Here is a 21,513-nt window from a genome sequence, read left to right on the forward strand (position 1 = left end):
TGGTTCCACAACCATCAAATCTCATAGAACTGGACAGTGCTATTCATCAGGCATGGTGTCAGATTCCTCGCATCACCTTTCAACATTTCGTGGAGGCAATGCCAAGAAGAATCACCTCAGTATTGAAGGCAAAAGGTGGCCCAAAGAAGTACTGATGGGGTGGTCATAATAATCTGGCCACTCAGTGTATAACAGGGCAAGATCCAGGGATAAGGCCCCAGGGATAACCTCTTACTAGATGTGTGACCTCCCAAGTCCGTCACTGCACTGGGCTTCCCACTATTGTCTATCAGATGGAAAGGAACTAGAAAGAGGAGGGAGCTTATATGATCTCACAGACACTTTCCCAACCAATCCTGAGGTTGTGAGTGAGTTTTCCCTACTCAGTACATTGTGAGTCCTTGGGTTTCATTCACCAGCATTCTTATTAAGTGTCTACCATGTACAAGATGCTATAGTTGAGGGCCTGGGTTTTAGCTAAACATAAGATTTGGTTTCAAGATGCTCATAATCTGAAAGAAGAGACAGATAAGTAAGCCAGTGACTGTAATAAATGTGATGTGTGTAGTGATATAATGGCAAACCATAAAAGGGCAGAGAAGGAAGTTACTTTGTGGAAAAGGAGGTCAGAGAAAGCTGCAGAGAGGATGTGACTTTTGAATAGGTTGTGAATTATAAAAGAGAAGGAGATTCCAGTCAAAGTTCCACATATCAGCATAAAGCCCAGGGGTGTGAAGAATCATTGTGTTTGGGAAACCACAAGTAGTTAGGCAAAGCTGAAACTCAGTGGCAGAGTAAGAGGGAAGAAACCCTGAGAAGCTTGCACCCCATTGTGTGGGCTGTGGGAAGCCAGGGAAGGGATCTGGACTTAGAGGAAGATGGTGAGATTTGAATTTTAGTGTGCTCTATCAAAAATGTTGCGGACACCCCCTAAATCCATCCTTTCAACAGTGTTTATTGGAAACCTCCCCCCCATCCTATGTGTCAGTGCTGTGCCAGACACAATAGTAAGCAAAACCAGACATCCTGTTCTTGTGGCACTTGCAGTTTGGCAGGGGAGACAGACCTTAATCAAATAATTACACAAATAAACAGAAAATTACAGTGGGGATGAGTGCTACAAAGGAGAAGCACATGGTGCCAGGAGAGCGTGTACTTGGAACATTTGACTTTGCCAGGATGGTGAGAACAGTTTCTTTACTAAGCTGAGCTCCAATGTGGCCTCAAGGAAAGGCACTATGAAGGCTCTCTGGAATGGGCCTTGTGGCTTCAGAATCCCCATCCAAAGAATCAAGCAGGTAGCGTGTCCTAGCCATCCTTTGATCTTCATGACTTAGCCAACCCTTCCACAGAATCAGCACCCAGTGAAGATTTGAAAGAAGGAAAATCCCATTAGGCACTTCAGGTATTTAAAGGTGGTGGTACTGTTCCCCAGAGAACTAAACACCTTCCTTCCTTCAGTTACCATTTCAAGTTCTCGTTCCTGTTTCGGTCATTCGTTCGTTGTCAAGATCCCCATGACAGGTGATTTAAGACATCAGAGATGTAGCCTTATGCAAAGAGCACTGGCTTCTTGGAGTCAGAAGCCCCTTTTCATCATTCACTTTCTTCAGGCCTCAGTTGCCTCTTCTGTGGAATGAGGATATTGGTCCTTCTCTCATAGGAATTCTCTTAGAATTAACTGAGATAGTAAGAAAGAAACTTTGTAAACACTAAGTTCCTAAAAAAAATAGGATTTAAATATTTGGAAGGCTGCCACATGAGTGAAAAATTCAATTTATTCTTTGTGTCTCCAGAGAACAAAATTAAGTCAATGGGTAGAAATGACCACATGCAGATTTCAGCTCACCAGAAGGAAGACATGTTCTAATAATCAGAACTATCCATCAGTGGAATGGCTGCTTTTCAAGGGTAACACTTAATACAAGCATGCCATGGAAGGAATTCCTATTTTGAGTGAGAGGGTGGATTGAATAACTTTTAAGGTTTCCTTTTTACTTTAGAATTTAACAATCTAATAGGACAAGTGAAGGAGCTGAGAGAGGGCATTTGTGACAGAGAGAGTAGCATGAACAGAAATATGGAGCAGAGATGAGTATGGCATGTGTGGGTGACCATGAGGAAATTCCAGAAAGAAATGAATGGACTGTTTGGATTGATGATGCAATGGAAGATAGAGAAGATAACTAATACAACCTATGTGCCAGACACATGTGGTTCCATTTAAGCTTTGTGGGTGATTTCCAGCCTTACCCTCCAGTGGAGGGGAGATTGTTGGCCCCAGGCAATTTACTTAATCTGTGATTTTCAATTAATTTATATATAAAATGGGGGCTCGCCCTGGCTGGGTGGCTCAGTTGGTTAGAGCAGTGGTTGGCAAACTGCGGCTCGCGAGCCACATGCGGTTCTTTGGCCCCTTGAGTGTGGCCACGAAGTTTCAATCGCACTGTACCTGCACGCCCGCACATGGTATTTTGTGGAAGAGCCACACTCAAGGGGCCGCAGTTTGCTGACCACTGGGTTAGAGCATTGTCCATATACCAAAAGATTGTGGGTTTGATTCCTGATCAGGGCACATACCTAGGCTTTTTTGTGTTTAATCTCTAGTTGGGATACATACAGAAGGCAACCAATCGATGTTTCTCTCTCACATCAGTGTCTCTCTCTCTCTCTCTCTCTCTCTCTCTCTCTCTCTCTCTCTCTCTTTTCCTTCCAATAAACATATCCTTGGGCGAAGATTTAAAAAGTTAAATAAAATAAGTGCTTGGCATATAACAATGCTCAACTAGCATTTTTATAGTTGTATTTTGTTGTTATTTATTAAATAAATGAGATCCCCTATGTAAAACACGTATCAAAGAGCCTGGCACATAATAGGTGTTCAGTTGATGTTAGCTCCTTTCCCTCTGCCACATTGATGGGGTTGCTGGAGGCCAGAGCAGTGGCTTGCTCACCCTGGTATCCTCTCTCTGGCTTATGCTCTGCCCATATGAAGAGCTCAATGAATGTCTGTTTCTTAGAAGTAAATTGATTGCTCTTGATGACATGGTCTCTTTCCTCAAGTAGCCAGTGAGTCATGCCACTTTCTCCTTCCTGTCTCCTCTCTGGTTCTATTTCTGACTCTCACCAGTGGAAAGGGAATCAATGTTCATCAAAAATGATTTTTAAAAATAAAAGAGAGGGAGGGTGATTTAGGGGCTATTCGCTGGGCTACTTTTCTTGGAGCACAGGGCTGTGAGGCAGGATTATTGTTGTTTCCCATCTTGTTTATCTTTTAGTAAAATAACAATAACAACAATGTCAACAGTAATAGCAGCAGCTACTATGAGCTTTAGTGAGAATCTACTATGTGCCTGGCACTCTGCCAGGCTCTACCAATACGTTATCTCTCATCCTTACACAACCACTTCAAGGTTGGTCTTATTATCACCACTTTACCGATGAGGAAATTAAGGCTTAGAAAAATTCAATAATAATGAAAATGATAAATTCCCATGTTTGAATACCTATTATGAGCTAGACACTTAAAAAAGCATCTTATTTCATTGAAACACTCTACAAAGTAGGTATTATTATGTCCAGTCCAGATGTGAGGAAGCTGAGCATTAGAGAGATGAAAAAAACCAAGCTGTCCAAAATCACATAGGTGGTGAATGGCAGAGTGGGAGTTAGGCCAAGACCTGCTCAACTCTTACACTCATTCATTCCCTTTCTGTCTGGCCATTTTCTACGCTTTGAGGGAAACTTTGTGTGAGACTCTAGCTGCAACAGCTTTCAGCAGGTTCAATGGGATGGAAGTGACATATGGTATGAGTCTCATCCACTCCTGCTGGCAGACCCTGGGGACCTGCTCCTGAGGCTGACTCTGGAAGTACCAGAATAATAACTGATGCCCATCAGGTACTTACTATGTACTAGGAACTGTTCCAGGCATTTTAGATAAAATAACTTTCTTAATCTCCATAATAACTTTATGAAGCAAGGTATTGCTATTATTCTCATTTTTATAGAAAAAGAAATTAAGGCCCCAAAAGGTAAATTTCCCAAGGAGGGGATTACATAAGAACATGAATACCTGGAGATCGTGATCACTGGAAGCCATCTATATGGCTTTAATTGATTTCTGAAAGGAAGGGAGAGGGAGAGAGAGAAAAACAACAATGATGAGAGAGAATCACTGATTGGCTGCCTCCTGCACACCCAATACTTGGGACTGAGCCTGCAACCTGGGCATGTGCCCTGACCAGGAATCAAACGGTGACCTCCTGGTTCATGGGTCGATGCTCAAACACTGAGCCATGCAAGCCGAGCTGGAAGCCATTTTAGAGACTGCCTTCCATAATCACAGTTGGTAAGTGTTAAAACAGGGATTCACACCCAGAAGTCTAACTCCAGAAACCATGCTCTTAACATCAAAACTATATGGGCTTTTTGTTTAACAGCGGTGGTTGAATCCCTACTGTGTTCCCTGCTCTGTGCCAGGCACTACTAGGACTACAGAGATGAAACTGATTCCATGTCCAAGCCCATTTATTATTGTATGCCAGGATTTTAAACTAATGGGGTATCAGTTGGTGACAGGACTCTTCTGTCAAAGACCTGGGATACAGGGCCAGGCTCCAGGCAGAGATGGGGGACTAGAAACTCTCACAGAGAAACAGTATAATGCAGGTATAATGCAGAGAAACAGTATAACGCAGAAGAGTTAAGACCTGGTGGCAGTGTGGTTGCTCAGAAATCCTGCCTGGGCCACTAGATCACCAGTCTGGATGGAAGAGTGGCTTAATTCTAAACCCTAGAAGACAAGATTTAGGGTCTGACTCTGCCAATCTGTGGGAGGAGTCTCATCTGTAGGTTCGCTGAGGAGCTCAGGAAGCAGAGGCAAGGGCATGGGAGAGGTGGATCAAATACGGCTGCACTGTTTCATAGGTCCATACACAGAGCTTTTATGTAGATATGGCGAACAGTGAATATTTCTATGAGCCCCGCCAGAAACATCATTGTTATCTTAGATTTCTCATCTCTTCATATCTAATTTTCATATCCAATCTGTCACCATGCCCTGTAATTCACCTCTTAAGCACCTCCTTTTTAAAAAGTTATTGAGTTTTAGAAAGAAAGAGGGAGGGAGAGAGACATCAACTTATTGTTCCACTTATTTATGCATTCATTGGTTGATTCTTGTATGTGCCTGACCAGGGATTGAACCCACAACCTTGGTGTATTGGGACAACACTCTAACCAACTGAGCCACCTACCTGGCCAGGGCCCTCTTAAATATCTCTTGAATCTGGTTCTACTCCATCCCATTGCTACCACTCTAGTTCAAATCCTGATCAGGTTTCACCTGAATTACTGCAAAGATCTTCTAACCAGCCTTTCTGCTTCCCCGGTCTTCTCCCTCCACTCCATTCTCCACATTACAGTCAGAGTGGCCTTTCTAAAAATTAGATCTAATCATGTTAATCCCATACCTCAAAAGGTGACGTCCAAACCCCATAGTACACCATTCAAAGCTCTTTCTAGCTTCATCACTTACCCATTTCGTATTGCCCACCGTTCATAAAGTTCTTTCAGAGTACTCACTGACAAGAACTTTCTTCTGCCAGAAGCATGAAACAGACTGTAGAATCTCAGGGGAGGCGGGGGCGGCTGGGTGGGTGGGAAGAGATCAACCAGAGAACTTGTATGTATATATGCATAACTCATGGACACAGACAATAGAGGGGTGAAGGCCTGGGGTTGGGGGTTGGGGGCAGGCTAGAAGGAGTCAATGGGAGAAAAAAGGGGTCATATGTAATTCTTTCAACAATAAAGATTTTTAAAAAACACCTCTCCTTCACTTTTCTGCTTGGAAAATTTTTTTTACCTGCTTGGAAAATTCTTTAGAAAAGTCCCTGTTGTCCTCCTTCTATTGACAAATAAGCATCTCCAGGCAATGCTTTTGGGCTCAATACAGATTCACCTGTGGGAGTCATTATGCTGCCTGTCACATTTCCAGTTCTTCTCCTGGGCATATTATAGGATTGCACTTTCTTGGCTGCTGGCATGTGACTTGCTTCGGCCAGTGAAATGGGAAAAGTGGAAGTTTTAAAAGCCAACACGTGAGTCATATACTTTCTTTTCCTCTGGTAGCTGCTCTGTCAATCTTTATCCTTGGATAAGGATGACAAAAAGCAGAGCACCCAGCCAAACCTGAGTGGATATGTAACAACAGTGAAAAAGAAAACCTTTTGTTTAAGCTGCTGAGGTTTGTGCTTGCTTGTTACTGAATAACCCAATCTGTCTTAACTGATACACTATCTCTGTGTTGACAAGCCTTCCATAACTACCTAAAACCACCACAAGTCCACCTTGACTAATTTGCCTGATACATTTTCTTTTTTTAAAAAATTTCTTTATTTATTAACGTATTACATATGTGGCCTTCATATCTGGTATACAACCAACTGAGCTACCTACCTGGCCAGGGCCCTCTTAAATACCTCTTGAATCTGGTTCCACTCCATCCCCATTGCTACCACTCTAGTTCAAATCCTGACCAGGTCTCAGCTGAACCACTGCAAAGTTCTTCTAACCAGACTTTCTGCTTCCACTTCTTCTCCCTCTAGTCCATTCTCTATATCACAGAGTGCCACACAGTACTAATTATCAGTTTGATTTGGTCTTTGCAACCTCTACACTTTTACTGAGGCTTCCTGAGGACAGGGATGGAGCTTATTACATTTTTTAAAAAATATTTTTATTGATTTCAGAGAGGAAGGGAGAGGGAGAGAGAGATAGAAACTTCAATGATGAGAGAGAATCATTGATCGGCTGTCTCCTGCATGCCCTCTACTAGGGATGGAGCTCACAACCAGGACTGGGAATCAAACTGTGATCTCCTGGTTCATAGGTCAATGCTCAACCACTGAGCCACACCTGCCGGGTGCTTATTCCATCTTTATGTCACACGAAGTATAGTTCATGGCCAAGGCAGTATACTGTATTATGTGTAGGAGTGTGACTAGTCAGTCAGCGTATGCTGGATGTTCAAGGCCACTCTGAGCGTGGGAATCCTAATCAGGGTGTTCAAGGCTAATGTACCATACACAGGTGCAAAAGCAAGAATGCAGACACTGCACAGGCATGCCCTTCTATAACCCAAATAGTGAGGTCACTATTTGGCAAGAAGCCGCTCTTGTCTAAGTTAGTATAAAGTACTGTATGTTACTAACCAGCCAGTGTGGTTGGCTCCTGTATAGCTCCTATTCTGGGGGCTGCGTTGTGGGGAAGACGTGTTACAGACCAGCTGGTGCTGTTTTCCTAGGATGGCTCCTGTGTTTGCTACTGCATTAGCAAGAATTGCTTTATCTAATGGCTCCGTAGTAGCAATGGCTACTTGGACTGCAATAAAGCCTCTCTTGGCATACCCACGACTTCTCATGTCTTCTCTGTCTTCTCATGCCCCACATCCAAGGATGACCAGTCCCTGGCAAAGGGACTTGGACCCAACAGTTGGCATAGTGGAGTAGGATTCAAGGAGTGAGTACTCCAACAAGGAGTCAGACAGATTTGTTTTGAATCCCAATTCTGACATTTGTAGGTAACAGGTGTAACATATGTACAAATAATGGCATGCTATAATTATTATTGTTCCCATTATTATTATAGATGGTCTTCAGGAAGTGCTTGTGAATAAATCTTTCATTGATTGAGGGGTAGTGGTATGTGCATTGGATTTGGAATCATAAATCCTGGATTTAAGGCATAGCTTTTGTCACCAGTTTGCTTTTTTATATTCTCAACTATAATATGTAAATACTAATAACACCTACCTCACAAGGGTTTGATAAAATTTAAATGAGCTAATATGGAGGAAATGTTTTATTCATGTCCTAGCATCACACATTCTAAAACTGTAATGAAACAGAAGATTGGCTGGCCCCTCACGTGCACCGGGTGGACATTTGTGAAGCATCCCATTGTGCTCCAGTGACATTTCCAACTGGACTGTGAGAGGCTTGAGATAAATAATTGTCTTAGTAATTGTTTTTAGTAAAAATGTTTATTTCTGCCAAAACCGGTTTGGCTCAGTGGATAGAGCGTCGGCCTGCGGACTGAAGGGTCCCAGGTTTGATTCCGGCCAAGGGCATGTACCTGGGTTGCGGGCACATCCCCAGTGGGAGATGTGCAGGAGGCAGCTGATTGATGTTTCTCTCTCATCGATGTTTCTAACTCTCTATCTCTCTCCCTTCCTCTTTGTAAAAAATCAATAAAATATATATTTAAAAAATGTTTATTTCTCCTTATATAAGAACTAGGGGCCCGGTGCACGAAATTCGTGCACTGGGTGTGTGTGTGTGGGGGGAGTGTCCCTCAGCCCAGCCTGCCCCCTCTCACATACTGGGAGCCCTCAGGCGTTGACCCCCATCACCCTCCGATCGCCTGATCAGCCCCTTGCCCAGACCTGACGCCTCCGCCAGAGGTGTCAGGCTTGGACAGGGGACCCCCATCTCCCCCCGATCACTGGCTCTGGCCCCCGCCCAGGCCTGAGGCCTCTGGCCCAGGAATCATGCCTGGGCAGGGGACCCCCATCTCCCTCTGATCGCTTGCTCCACCCCCCGCCCAAGCCTGACACCTCTGACCCAGGCTTCAAGCCTGGGCAAGGGGACCATCATATCCCCCCAATCCCCGGCTCCGCCCCCCACCCAGGCCTGATGCCTCAGCCAGAGGAGTTGACCCTCATCACCCTCTGGTCACCAATCACCGGATCGGCCCCTTGACCAGGCCTGAGGCCTCCGGCAGAGGTGTCAGGCCTGGGCAGGGGACCCCCAGCTCCCCGCGGTTGCAGGCTCCGCCCCTGCCCAGGCCTAACGCCTCTGGCCTAGGCGTCCGGCCCAGGCAGCGGGGATTTGCAGTGGCAGCGGAGGGCACCGTGATCGTGGGCTTCGCTTTAGACCCAGGCAAGGGACCCCTAGCTCCTGGGACTGCCAGCTTCGACCGTGCCCAGCTCCCATCGCTGGCTCCACCCCTACTTCCTGCTATCACTGGCCAGGGCGGCAAAGGCGCCTGATTCTCCGATCATGGCTGGAGGGCAGGGCAAAGGCGGCCTGGGGCCTGCCCCCCAGCTCTTAGCTCCCCCCTGGGTTTCAGATCACTGTCAGTGGCAGGGGGCTTCTTCCTGCTTTCCCTTTCGCCTCCCTGCATTGTGCCTACATATGCAAATTAGCCGCCATCTTGTTGGCAGTTAACTGCCAATCTTAGTTGGCAGTTAACTGCCAATCTTAGTTGGCAGTTAATTTGCATATAGCCCTGATTAGCCAATGAAAAAGGTATTGCCGTACGCCAATTACCATTTTTCTCTTTTATTAGTGTAGATAATACATGCTTATTGTAACGAAAATAAAATTACATGAAGAAAAATAAAGTTCTAGTAATTCTTGTCTCTTGTATAAGAGAGACAAGAATTACTAGAGATAACTGTTAAGATAGTAGATAACTATTAAGATAGTAGAGATAACTATTCATTTTTGATGCATTTCTTTCCAGTTTTCTTCTCTGCAGATATACTTACAAAACTGATATCATATCACAAGCATTGTCCCAGGTCATTAAGTTGTCTTACAAAAATAAACACATATATCTCACTCATTTGTGGATTATAGAGAACAACATAGACTGATGAAAAGGGACAGACTCAAAGACTGAGAAACAGCGATCAGGCTATCAATCCCCAGAAGGAAAGTAGGGGAGGGCGGGGGTAAGGGGAAGAGATCAACCGAAGGACTTGTATACATGTATATAAGCCAAACCAATGGACATGGACAACAGGGGGATGGGAGCATGAGTGTGTGGGGCGGGGGGGGGGGGGGGGGGGGAGGTTGGGGTTAATGGGGGGGATGAGGACACATTTGTAATACCTTAACTAATAATAATAAAAAAATAAATAAATAAACACATATAAAAATCTTATAGTTGAACCAATCTCCTATTGTTGAATATATAGTTTGATGATACTTTTTCACTGTCTAAATAAAGTGGTAACAAACATTTTTGTGATTAGGTATTTGATTTTCCAATTTTGTAGGAAAAGTTTTTAGGAGAAGAAATTCTGGGTCAAAGAGTACAGATATTTTTAATGCTCTTGAGACTTTCAAGTTGATTTCCAAAAAGATTGAACCAAGTTCCACTCCCATGAGCAGGTGTGAGGTTGCAACTTCTCACTATATCCTCATCTATAATGGGAATTATAATTAAAAATAAGGTAAAAATCATTTTAACACTTTTTAAAAATTTAAATTCTTTATTGTTTAAAAAATTACATAAGTCTTCTTTTCCCCGCATTGACCTCTCCCTGACCACTCCCACCCCCAGCACAAGCCCTCCCCCCCCCCCTACTGTCATGTCCATTGGTTATGCTCATATGCATGCATACAAGACCTTTTGTTGATTTCTTGCCCGCCCAACAACCCTTCCTTCCCTCTTAGGTTGGATGGTCTGTTCAATGCTTCTGGCTCTATTTTTTTTTTTTTTGAGGTTTGCCCCTTTTGTACATCTTTTTTTAAAATTTTTTTTATTGATTACGGTATTACAAATGTGTCTTTATCCCCCCCATTGTCCCCTCATCCCCCTAGTCTTGCCCTCAACCTCACCCCCTATTATCTGCGTACATCACTTATGCTTATATGCGGTTTGAGCATCTGATCGATGCTTCTTTGTCTCTAGATCTGTTTTTGTTCATCAGTTTATGTTGTTCATTATAATCTACAAATGAGTGAGATCGTGTGATATTTACCTTTCTCTGACTGGCTTATTTCTCTTAGCATAATGCTCTCTAGGTCCATTCATGCTGTTGCAAATGGTAAGAGTTCCTTCTTTTTTGCAGCAGTGTAGTATTCCATTGTGTAGATGTACCATAGTTTTCTAATCCACTCATCTGCTGATGGGCACTTAGGCTGTTTCCAAATCTTAGCTATGGTGAATTGTGCTGCTATGAACGTAGGGGTGCATATATCCTTTCTGATTGGTGTTTCTGGTTTCTTGGGATATATTCCTAGAAGTGGGATCACGGGGTCAAATGGGAGTTCCATTTTCAGTTTTTTAAGGAAACTCCATACTGTCTTCCATAGTGGCTGCACCAGTCTGCATTCCCACCAGCAGTGCACGAGTGTTCCTTTTTTTCCGCATCCTCTCCAGCACTTGTCGTTTGTTGATTTGTTGATGATAGCCATTCTGACAGGTGTGAGATGGTACCGCATTGTCGTTTTGATTTTCATCTCTTGGATGATTAGTGACTTTGAGCATGTTTTTATATGTCTCTTGGCCTTCCTTATGTCCTCTTTCGAAAAGTATCTATTTAGGTCTTTTGCCCATTTTTTGATTGGATTGTTTATCTTCCTTTTATTAAGTTGTATGAGTTCCCTGTAAATGTTGGAGATTAAACCCTTATCAGTGATAACATTAGCAAATATGTTCTCCCACGCAGTGAGCTTTCTTGTTGTTTTGTTGATGGTTTCTTTTGCTGTGCAGAAGCTTTTTATTTTGATGTAGTCCCATTTGTTTAATTTCTCCTTAGTTTCCATTGTCCTAGGAGCTGTATCAGTAAAGATTTTCCTATGACATATGTCTAGTATTTTGCCGCCTATGGCTAAAACCTTTTTAAAAAATCCTCACCTGAGGATATTTCTTCCATTGCTTTTCATAGAGTAGAAGACAAGAGAGTGAAAAGGAGGGAAGGAGAGAGAGAGAGACAGCGATGTGAAAAAGACACATCAACTAATTGCCCCCCACATGTACCCTGACTTGAGGGTGGGGAGCAAACTGCAACCCTGGTATATGCCCTTGACCAGGAAATGAACTCATGACCCGCCTGTGTGCAAGCTGACATTCTAACCAGTTAGCAACACTGGCCAGGTTGGTTAAAACCTTGTATAATAAATATTAATTTACATTTCTTCTATGAATTGTTTATTCCCTTGCCCATTTTTCTGTTGGGATTTTAATTATATTCTTATTAATTTCTATGAGGATTTAAATATCATTTTATTCTAATCAGCAAATATAATACAAGACACATAATAGGTGCTCTTATTAGTTAATTGTTCTGGGGACTTTTTAGGAACGAAAGCAAACTTTCTAGGAGGCTGACTCTTTCTTTTCCCACCTAGGACACAGCGGGGCAGGAGCGGTACCGGACCATTACCACAGCCTATTACCGTGGGGCCATGGGCTTCATTCTGATGTATGACATCACCAATGAGGAGTCTTTCAATGCTGTGCAAGATTGGTATGCGATTCATTCATTCATTCATTCATTCATTCATTCATTCATTCATCAACCTGTTCAAGAAAACCTAAAGTGTGGTTTAGGCCTTGTGCTATGGGCTAGAGCAGGGGTGGGCAAACTTTTTGACTGGAGGGCCACAGTGGGTTCTTAAACTGGACCGGAGGGCCGGAACAAAAGCATGGATGGAGTGTTTGTGTGAACTAATATAAATTCAAAGTAAACATCATTACATAAAAGGGTACGGTCTTTTTTTTTTTTCATTTTATTCATTTCAAATGGGCCGGATCCGGCCCGCGGGCCGTAGTTTGCCCACGGCTGGGCTAGAGAAATCTGGGTGAATTAGATTGGCTCCTGTCCTAAAGGAATTCACAGATGAGATCAGTAAACAGGCAATGAAAATAACATGTGACAAGTTGAAGAGAGTCGCTGGGGCTGTGGGAACCCAGTGGAGGGCTCTGACCCAGCTTGGGGAGTCAGGGGAAGTGTCCTAGAGTTGCTGACATATGCTGCATGTTGTAAGATGAACAGAAGTTGGCCAGAAGGGTGAACGGATAAGAATGTTCTAGAAAAAAAAAATACAGATGTGCAAATGCGGAAGGTAAGTGCGAGGACAGAAAGAGCAGAGGTCATGAAGGATTTTGCATGCTGGGGTAACAAGTTTGGAACCAAAGGTTCAGATGAATGTTTTAGAAAGAGCATTGTGGGCACAGTAGTGAGTGAATGCACATACTGCTTCCCTATCAAGTTAATCCCTGAGCTGGGCTAGGGGTCCAAGAGCACATCCAATTCAATCCAAGTTGGTAAAGACTCAGCTCACAATGGAAATCAGCCCAGCTCCCCAGTGGTACAACCTCTGAGCAACTTACATCATTCTTCCTGGAGCATAACTCACAGGGAGAAGGGTGCATGGGGGTAAAGACAGGTTGGAGGGAGGGGCCAGGACCCGATGCCCCTGTCCGTGGGAAGGATGAGGATGGGGGAAGGTGGGACATCTGTGCTGTGGCTCTTCTTCAGAATCAGGGAAGCTGAGCAGGCTGGGCACAGAGCAGCAGTGCTGGCTCTTTGTTGGCCCACAACAAGTGATGGCTGAGTGAATTCCTTCCTTTGTGGGAAAGACTTCTCACCCTGAAAGAAAAGTGTGTTGGTGGGATCAGCTTTGGGAGCAGCAGGGTCAGTGACGGATCCAGTTTGTAGTTAGGACTGAGTTAGATTTAGGGTCCGTGTCAGGGTAGGGTCATAATTTTAGATCTGCTTCAGGATTAACCATTTTCTGACTTACTCATTCATCAGACATTCACTGTCAACTTCTCTTGGTCTGTGCTCTTTGCAGGGGACTGGCACCCCAAAGATGAATAAGCCTATCCCTGCCCTCAAAGGAAGGACAGATACATTCAGGCAAATGTAACAGTAGCCACAGTGAATGTGAAGGGGAACGAAAGGAGAAGTAATCATTTCTACCTGGTTGGTTGGTTGGTTGGTTGGTTGGGGACAGAGTTAGGCCCGTCCCCACAAAAAGATGTCTCCACAATATAAGGGTCCTATTTTATCCCCTCTTTCAAAATGCTGTTTCTAATTATAGAAGTAAAACATACTTTCAAAATTTGAAAAGTACATAAAACTATTTTTAAAAAGTTTCATAATCATTGTACATAAAAGAAAGCACTGATGACATTTTGGTTTCTACAAATAATTATGATCTAAGGCTTATGAATCAGAAGAGGAGGGAGAGGCTAGCTGGGCCTGGGGAAGGCTCCCAACAGGGAACCTTGGGCCTTTGAGACAAGTTAGTGTGGGGAAAGGATTCCCAGGACAGGCAAAGGCACAAGCCATGGAAAAGCATTTGGGGGGCGGAATGGGTGAGAAGGTTTGTAAAGTGGGAGGAAGAGTGATGAGGCTGGAGAGATGGGAGGTGAATGGTCTTTAACGCCTGACGGAGGGATCTAGACTTCATTGCATGGGTAGTGGGGGAGAGAAAGCTTTTAAGAAAGGATATGGGCCGAAACTGGTTTGGCTCAGTGGATAGAGCGTCGGCCTGCGGACTGAAAGGTCCCAGGTTCGATACCGGTCAAGGGCATGTACCTGAGTTGCGGGCATATCCCCAGTTGGAGATGTGCAGGAGGCAGCTGATCGATGTTTCTCTCTCCTCGATGTTTCTAACTCTCTATCTCTCTCCCTTCCTCTCTGTAAAAAATCAATAAAATATATTTAAAAAAAAAGAAGAAGAAAAGAAAGGATATGGTCAGATAGATGGTTTAGAAAGAGCTCTCTGCCTGCTGAGAAGAGGGGCGGGCAAATGCATTAGAAGAGGGCTCCAAAGAGCTAGGTAAAGTTTGCAACCAGGGCTCAGGGATCAGCATCTGTGACAGCTAGTTGGGGCAGGCATGTCTCTGTCCTCAGCTGAATTAATTAATAGTAACTTGGGTGTTGCTATTCCCATGGAAGGGAATCAGTTTCTTCAAGCTTCACAGAGCCCTTTTCAGCCTGGGGTGTGTATATCATTAACATGGTCCTCTACCTGTCGCTCTTTAGGGCTACTCAGATCAAGACCTACTCCTGGGACAATGCACAGGTTATCCTGGTGGGAAACAAGTGTGACATGGAGGAAGAAAGGGTTGTTCCTGCTGAAAAGGGCCGGCTCCTCGCAGAGCAACTTGGTATGTATACAACACATGTGTGTTTATGTTTGTGTGTGTGTGTGCGTGCATGGAAATGTGACATTGGGGAGATTGTGAAATACGTACATACTAGAGGCCTGATGCATGAAATTTGTGCAAGGGCCTTGGCCCCAGCCCTGGCCCGCCACTGCCACCGCAGCCCCTGCCTGCTGCCACCATGGCCCGGGGCCTCTGCCACCTCTGCCACGGCCCCCGCCCGCTGCGGCTTTGTCTGGAAGGACATCCAGTAGGACTTCCGGTCTAATTAGCATATTATGCTTTTATTATTATAGATGTTCTCTATGTATTGTTTTATATGTATGTGATGAACATATAGCTTTGTGTTAGGAAATTTATGATTATATGCATATATTTTGTTACATTGAATATATAAGTAAAACTTAAAATTATGAACACTTTTTCACCAGCTCCTTTCACAAAAAATTTAAGGTGTTTAATAAAATTCATCATAGTACATTAAAAAAAACCCCTAAATAAGTGAGAACATTGGAGCAAAGGAAAAGCAAGGGTAGGAGGTAAATAAGAGGAAGCCTGCAGTGAGATAAGTATATATATTGTAAATTCTTGGGGATAAGCAAGAGTTGGGCCAAAATATTGGCTTCGAGCTTCCTAGCAACCATTGCAAAGAGGGAAACATAATCAGTTACATGGTTCAGAGATGGTTCTTAAATTAAAAACAAACCTATTATTCCAGAGAAGCACTGCTCTTCATTGGCAACTGTAGAGCAGACTCTCTATGCGGCTTGTGATAATGTCCTTCATATCAAACAACTCTACAGTAACTATAGCACTGAACATCACAGGTTGTGTCTTACACTTTCTCCCAATGTAAGCGGATCCTTCCTCACCAAAACACATTTCACAACAAAAGTCATTGTTTGAAGGGAGGAAACAGTGTGGCTTTAAGTATGCAGCTCAGTAATGCTCTGGCTTTTTCCAAGGTTAAAGTATCTTGATTCTTATGCTCCCTTGAGACCCAGGTGCCTTAGGTGTGTCTCAGTGGCCCTACAGGAGGACCCCTGCCAATACTTGCTTAAAATAGCAACTTTTTCTTTTCTTTTCTGTATTGGGCTTTAATGTAAGATCGCCTTAGAGCAGCGGTTCTCAACCTGTGGGTCGCGACCCTTTTGGGGGTCGAACGACCTTTCACAGGGGTCGCCTAAGACCATCGGAAAACACATATATAATTACATTACGATTCATAACAGTAGCAAAATTACAGTTATGAATTACAGTAATGAAAATAATTTTATGGTTGAGGGTCACCACAACATGAGGAACTTTATTAAAGGGTCGCGGCATTAGGAAGGTTGAGAACCACTGCCTTAGAGAAATCTTCCTCTATTGCTTAGCTTTTAGCTAGTCTAAACAGTTCTCACAACTTAGGTGATGTAAGTTTTCAGCACTAGGAGAGTTAAAGTTACACTCTCTGGCAATTTCTGAAGTACTGATATATGGGCTGGTAGATAGGTAAACTGTACAGTATAATGTCCAAGTGTGTTGTATATATTTGTATTATGTGTGTTGTGTGTTGCACATATTTATATTACATGTATTATGAGTATGTGTGTGTTGGGGGAGGAGTCCTATGCTTCTTTCTCCCTTCCCCTATTCCCCAGGGTGTTCTGAAATAGAAACTAGCAAACTGTAGGTAAATAACAAAAAGGGCCCTCGCTGGTTTGGCTCAATGGATAGAGCGTTGGCCTGTAGACTGAAGGGTCCCAGGTTCGATTCCGGTCAAGGGCACATATCTCTGTTGCAGGCTCCCTGTAGGCTCCCGGCCCTGGTGGGGGGCATATGGGAGGCAACCAATGGATGTGTCTCTCACAGCAGTGTTTCTCTCTGTCTATCCCTCTCCCTTCCACTCTCTCTAAAAATCAATGGAAAAAATATCTTCAGGTGAGGATTAAAAAATAAATATATCTATACTACTAAAAGGGTAATATGCTAATTAGACCGGACATCTTCTGGACGATCTTCTGGACATCCTTCAGGACTAAGCCATGGTGGCGGAGCAGAGGCAGAGGTGGTTAGGGGGATCAGGCTAGCAGGGAGATCAGTTAGGAGGATCAGGTCGTCAGGGGAGAGCAGTTAGGAGGATCAGGTTGGCAGGGGAGAGCAGTTAGGGGGATCAGGCTGGTAGGCAGGTGAGCAGTTAGGAGCCAGCGGTCCTGGATTGTGAGAGGGATGCCCAACTGCCAATTTAGGATCGGGCCTAAACCAGCAGTCGGACATCCCTCCAAGGGGTCCCGGATTGGAGAGAGTGCAAGCCGGGCTGAGGGACTCTCCCTGTGCATGAATTTTATGCACTGGGCCTCTAGTTAAGTAATAAAAAGGAAGATTGGATTATCTTGGGTTGTACTCTTCTTATACCATCACAGAGTTTCTCAGGATTCAGAAAGTACCTCCTCCGTCTGTGGTTCACAGAACAGAAAGCATGTTCTGCCACCCACACCTAGGTGACCTCAGGCTGTCTCTTTATGTCTTCAACCTGCTGTCCCCAGGGAAACACCCAGCACCCTCCCTGGACCCTCTAAACACCATCTGTCTGGAATGCTCTCTTCTGTGTCCCATTCCCCACCCTCATTCATCCAGTGAAACACCCCCTCCCCCCCACACATACACACAGTTTTCAAAACAACTCAAGCTGCACATCTTCTGTGAAGCCTTTCCTGGCTGCCCAGAGCTCTTTTCTTTGGGTCCCCACTTAATGTACCCCATACAGGCAGCAGTCACAGTGCCCATGGCACGTGGGTGCCCTTGTTTTCTTGTCTATCTCCCAAAGGCTCCACGAGGCCAGGAAATTAATCTTATTTATCTTTGTACCCACAGCGCCTAGTATGTGGCCTTGCACTGAGAAGATACTGCACAAATATGTTTCAATTAAATGTGTATTATGTTATGTATTTGGCTACTCATTTTACTTCAATCCAATTAAGACTTCTGAGTACCTGCTCTATGCCAGGTACTGTGCAGTGAAATAGGAGACATTCCCTGGTCTGTGAAGGATAGAAACAGTGATACCCCAAGTGATCACTGTTGTGATAGACTCGGGATATGCTGGGGATTGTGGGAGCACAGAGGAGGCACCTAATTCAGTTGGGGTCAGAGAACACGATGCCTAAGCTGAGTCGTAAAGACAAGTAGGAGCAGCCAAGGGAGAAAGCGAGGCAAGACATTCTAAGCAGGGAGAATAACACTGACAAAGGCAAGGAATAGCACATTGTGTTCAGGGAACCAGAAATCATGGGAACATGCGAGCCTAGAGCAGTGTTTCCCAAAGAGAGACACCCAAGACACTGGACGTGTGCAAGATGATTTTGTGTATATATTTTGGTGTGCATTAGAAAAAATATATAATCAGCATGTCAAGCCCGTAGAGTTAAACAAGACTACGTTTTTAAAAGGTGAATTAGTTTTATATTAGGAAAAAAGATAGCCAGCATGCCAAGTCTTTATGACTAAGATTTTTTAAAAGTAAGCTGGTTAAGTATTGGATGTTTGCCATGTGCCAGGCACTATTCTAAATGTTTTAAGGTATTACTCATTTAATTCAATTCTCTTAAAATCCTCTGAGACATGTACTTTTCTTATCTCCAAGTTATTTTTTTAACAGATGAGAAAACTGAGGAACAAAGAGTTGGGTAACTTGCTTAAGGTCACAGTTAGTAATAGGTAGAGTCAGAATTTGAACTCAAGCAGCAGTCTGGCTCCAGAGCCTAACCACTTAACCACACTATAGGGCAAATATGGTAATAATGAGTGATATATATTGAGCCAAGCATTATATGAAGAACTTTGCATTATTTCATTTAATTCTCAAAATAACCCTTCAAGGTAGGTACTATAGGACATGCCCAATACTCTGACAAATGACGTTCATAGATTAAGTAATTTGCTCAAGATTACATAGTTAGGAAGTAGTGGAGTCAGTATAGCTCTATCAAACTTACATAGAAACATAGATGGAAGTGAGATTCTTAATAAAGGGTTTAGGGAGGCACTTGAAGAAGGCCTTAATGAAGTGGTCAGATTTGGGCAGGCCAAGGTAACCAATCTCAGTCCTACTCAACTTCCTGAGCGTTCCTCTATTGCTTAGCCAGAACTTGCTTACTTGACCTCGAGAGCAGCAAAGTTATGTCTAATTTGTTTCATTATTCCCAAGCACCCAGACTAGGGTAGATTTTCATTTATTCATACATTTACTCAGTTATTCATTTAAAAATATTTTTTGAGCATGTACTTTGAACCAGGCAAATTCTGTCTTGGCACTTGAGATATAACAGTGAAGAAAACAGCTATAATCCTTATTGTCCTGGAACTAATGAGGAAATAAATTTTAAACAAATAGTTATACAAAAATATATAATTCAAATGGTATAAAGGGGTGAATTACCTGGTACTTGAATTATATCTTAATAAAGCTATTAAAAATTGTGATAAGTTCTGCATAAGTTAGGACTTTTGTTATGACAAGTGATAAAACCCTAAATCAAACTAGGTTTCAATAAAAACTTAATATATATATATATATATATATGGCTCACATACATGTGAAGTCCACTAGACCTTGGACTTAATTGTACTCTCTAGTTTTCAGCTTTGCTTATCCCTTCAACCTCTTCCTGTAGCCAAACACTGCATGGGGAGTAAGGTGAATGATGGCAGCTCCAGATTCATATTGTCCCAACTCCTGCAAAAAGAACTTCTCTCTCCCAGCCACCATATATAAGTCTCAGGGAAGAATATGATTGGTCCCCTGTGAGTCACATGCCTACCCCAATAGCTGGGGGAGGCAAGTATTATAACCCATAGTCCCACCAAACTGTTTAAAATAGGGGCTCCTTAAAGAAAGGTATGGTGGGCAGATAAAAGTAACATAAGTTACCAGCCTATGAAGAAAGTGAAAAAGAAAGACCTGATTTTTAAAAAAATATTTTTTATTGACTTCAGAGAGGAAGGGAGAGGGAGAGAGAGACAGAAACATTAACAATGAGAAAGAATCATTGATCAACTGCCTCCTACATGACCCACACTAGGGATTGAGCCTGGAACCCCGAAATGTGCCTTTGATCAGAATCGAACCTGGGACCCTTCAGTACGCAGGCTGACACTCTATTCATTGAGCCAAACCAGGTAGGGTAAGAGAGACCTAATTTTAGGCGGAGAGCCAAGATCTTCTCAGAAAGTAACACTTAAGCTGAGAACTAAAGGATGAGAAAAAGTTAGCATGTCACAGGGCCTCAACAATCAAGGGGAGAATTGTGTGAGATGAGAGTGGAGAAGTAGGCAGAGACCAGATCACAGAATCTTGTGGGCCATGTTAAGAATTTTGGAAGAAAGTGGTCAGACCTGGGAACAGTGAGGGAAGATGCTCAGCCTTTCTCATCACCACCCTAGTCTTTTCCCTCCGCTATGCCGGCTATTAAGTACATTTCAGTGGTCTGCTCATCAGTGCTGCAGTGCCATTCTCTGCTTTATGGGATCCCTCTTCAGGCTTTTTTTTTTCTTCTTCTTTTTAGCTGTTCTCAGCTCATTCAGCCAAGGCTACTGATATGGCCAGCAACTAGCATTTATTGAAGCTGTGAGTGAGTAGCAACAGGTCTTCTGTGAAGTTCCTGGGACATGAGCACGGCTGTAAAGACCCTGGGGAAAGTGGATCTTTGGGAGAGTGGAGGAGTTTCAGGGCCTCCTATTCCAGGAAGCACGTCATTTTAGGGCCTCTGCCTCCCTGTGCCCTTCAGAAGGGGCTTCTTGTCCCTTCCCCGCATCTGATTGGGAATGGGTCTGGCCAGAGCCCAGGGAGGCTAGAAAAAGGCAAATGTGCTTCTGCCTACAAGAGAAGAAGAGACCGATTTAAAATGTGGTTTCAAAACACATACATGCACTCACTCCAGCGAAGTATAGTGGGAAAAGCATCAGACTAGAAGTGAGGAGATTGACCGTTTTATCCTGTCTCTGCCACGAGTTTACTATGTGACCTGAGCTTTTTGTCTCCTGCCCGTGGGTCTCCGTGTGCCCCTCTGAAAGACAGGGGATATGGATTCGTTGACTGGGAAGGACTGTTTGGCTCTATTCCTCTTGGATCCCGTCATTTCGATTCACACAATTCTCCACTCAGACTCCACAGACTCTTGTATGCTGCCTTGCCTGTTTTAGGCGCTTGCTGAAAGTGTTTGGATTGGCATGAATCATTGAAACCTTGCATCACTAAGCCTCGTTCCAGAGGAAAAGAGACCCAGTTGGCATTGATGACAGTAACTAACTTTGGTGACGTTCGCAATGTGCTTTCACAACAATTCTCTTATGACCCTCTCGCTCACTCGTCGCCTGGAAGGTGGCATGATCATCAGCTCCACTGTACTGATGAAGGGGCGGAGTCCAGACCACTTTGTGTTTTCTTGCACACAAAGTTCTATGCACACTCCCGTGTCTTTATGTTTTCACTTAAAGATTGTGTAACCTTAACAGTTTGTGGCTTTTAAGTGCCCTTTGTTGGGAGTATGGTTCTTAAACATTTGTTCATATGGCTTTGATTGCCCTTATGTTATTTATTTATGACAATAAATG

At 43.6% G+C, this 21,513-nt stretch overlaps 1 protein-coding gene across 1 annotated transcript in view; it reads left to right on the forward strand.

The window, feature by feature from the left end:
- RAB3B (RAB3B, member RAS oncogene family) overlaps window positions 1-21,513 on the forward strand; it is a 65,350-nt gene that overhangs the window by 34,055 nt on the left and 9,782 nt on the right. The window contains exons 3-4 of the mRNA XM_081087149.1: window positions 12,150-12,268; window positions 14,798-14,922. Coding sequence (XP_080943275.1) covers window positions 12,150-12,268; window positions 14,798-14,922 — 244 coding nt within the window. The remainder of the gene's footprint in view (window positions 1-12,149; window positions 12,269-14,797; window positions 14,923-21,513) is intronic.

The sequence above is a fragment of the Myotis nattereri genome (genome assembly GCF_964212035.1).
Source record: "Myotis nattereri genome assembly, chromosome: 3".
Classification (NCBI taxonomy): domain Eukaryota; kingdom Metazoa; phylum Chordata; class Mammalia; order Chiroptera; family Vespertilionidae; genus Myotis; species Myotis nattereri.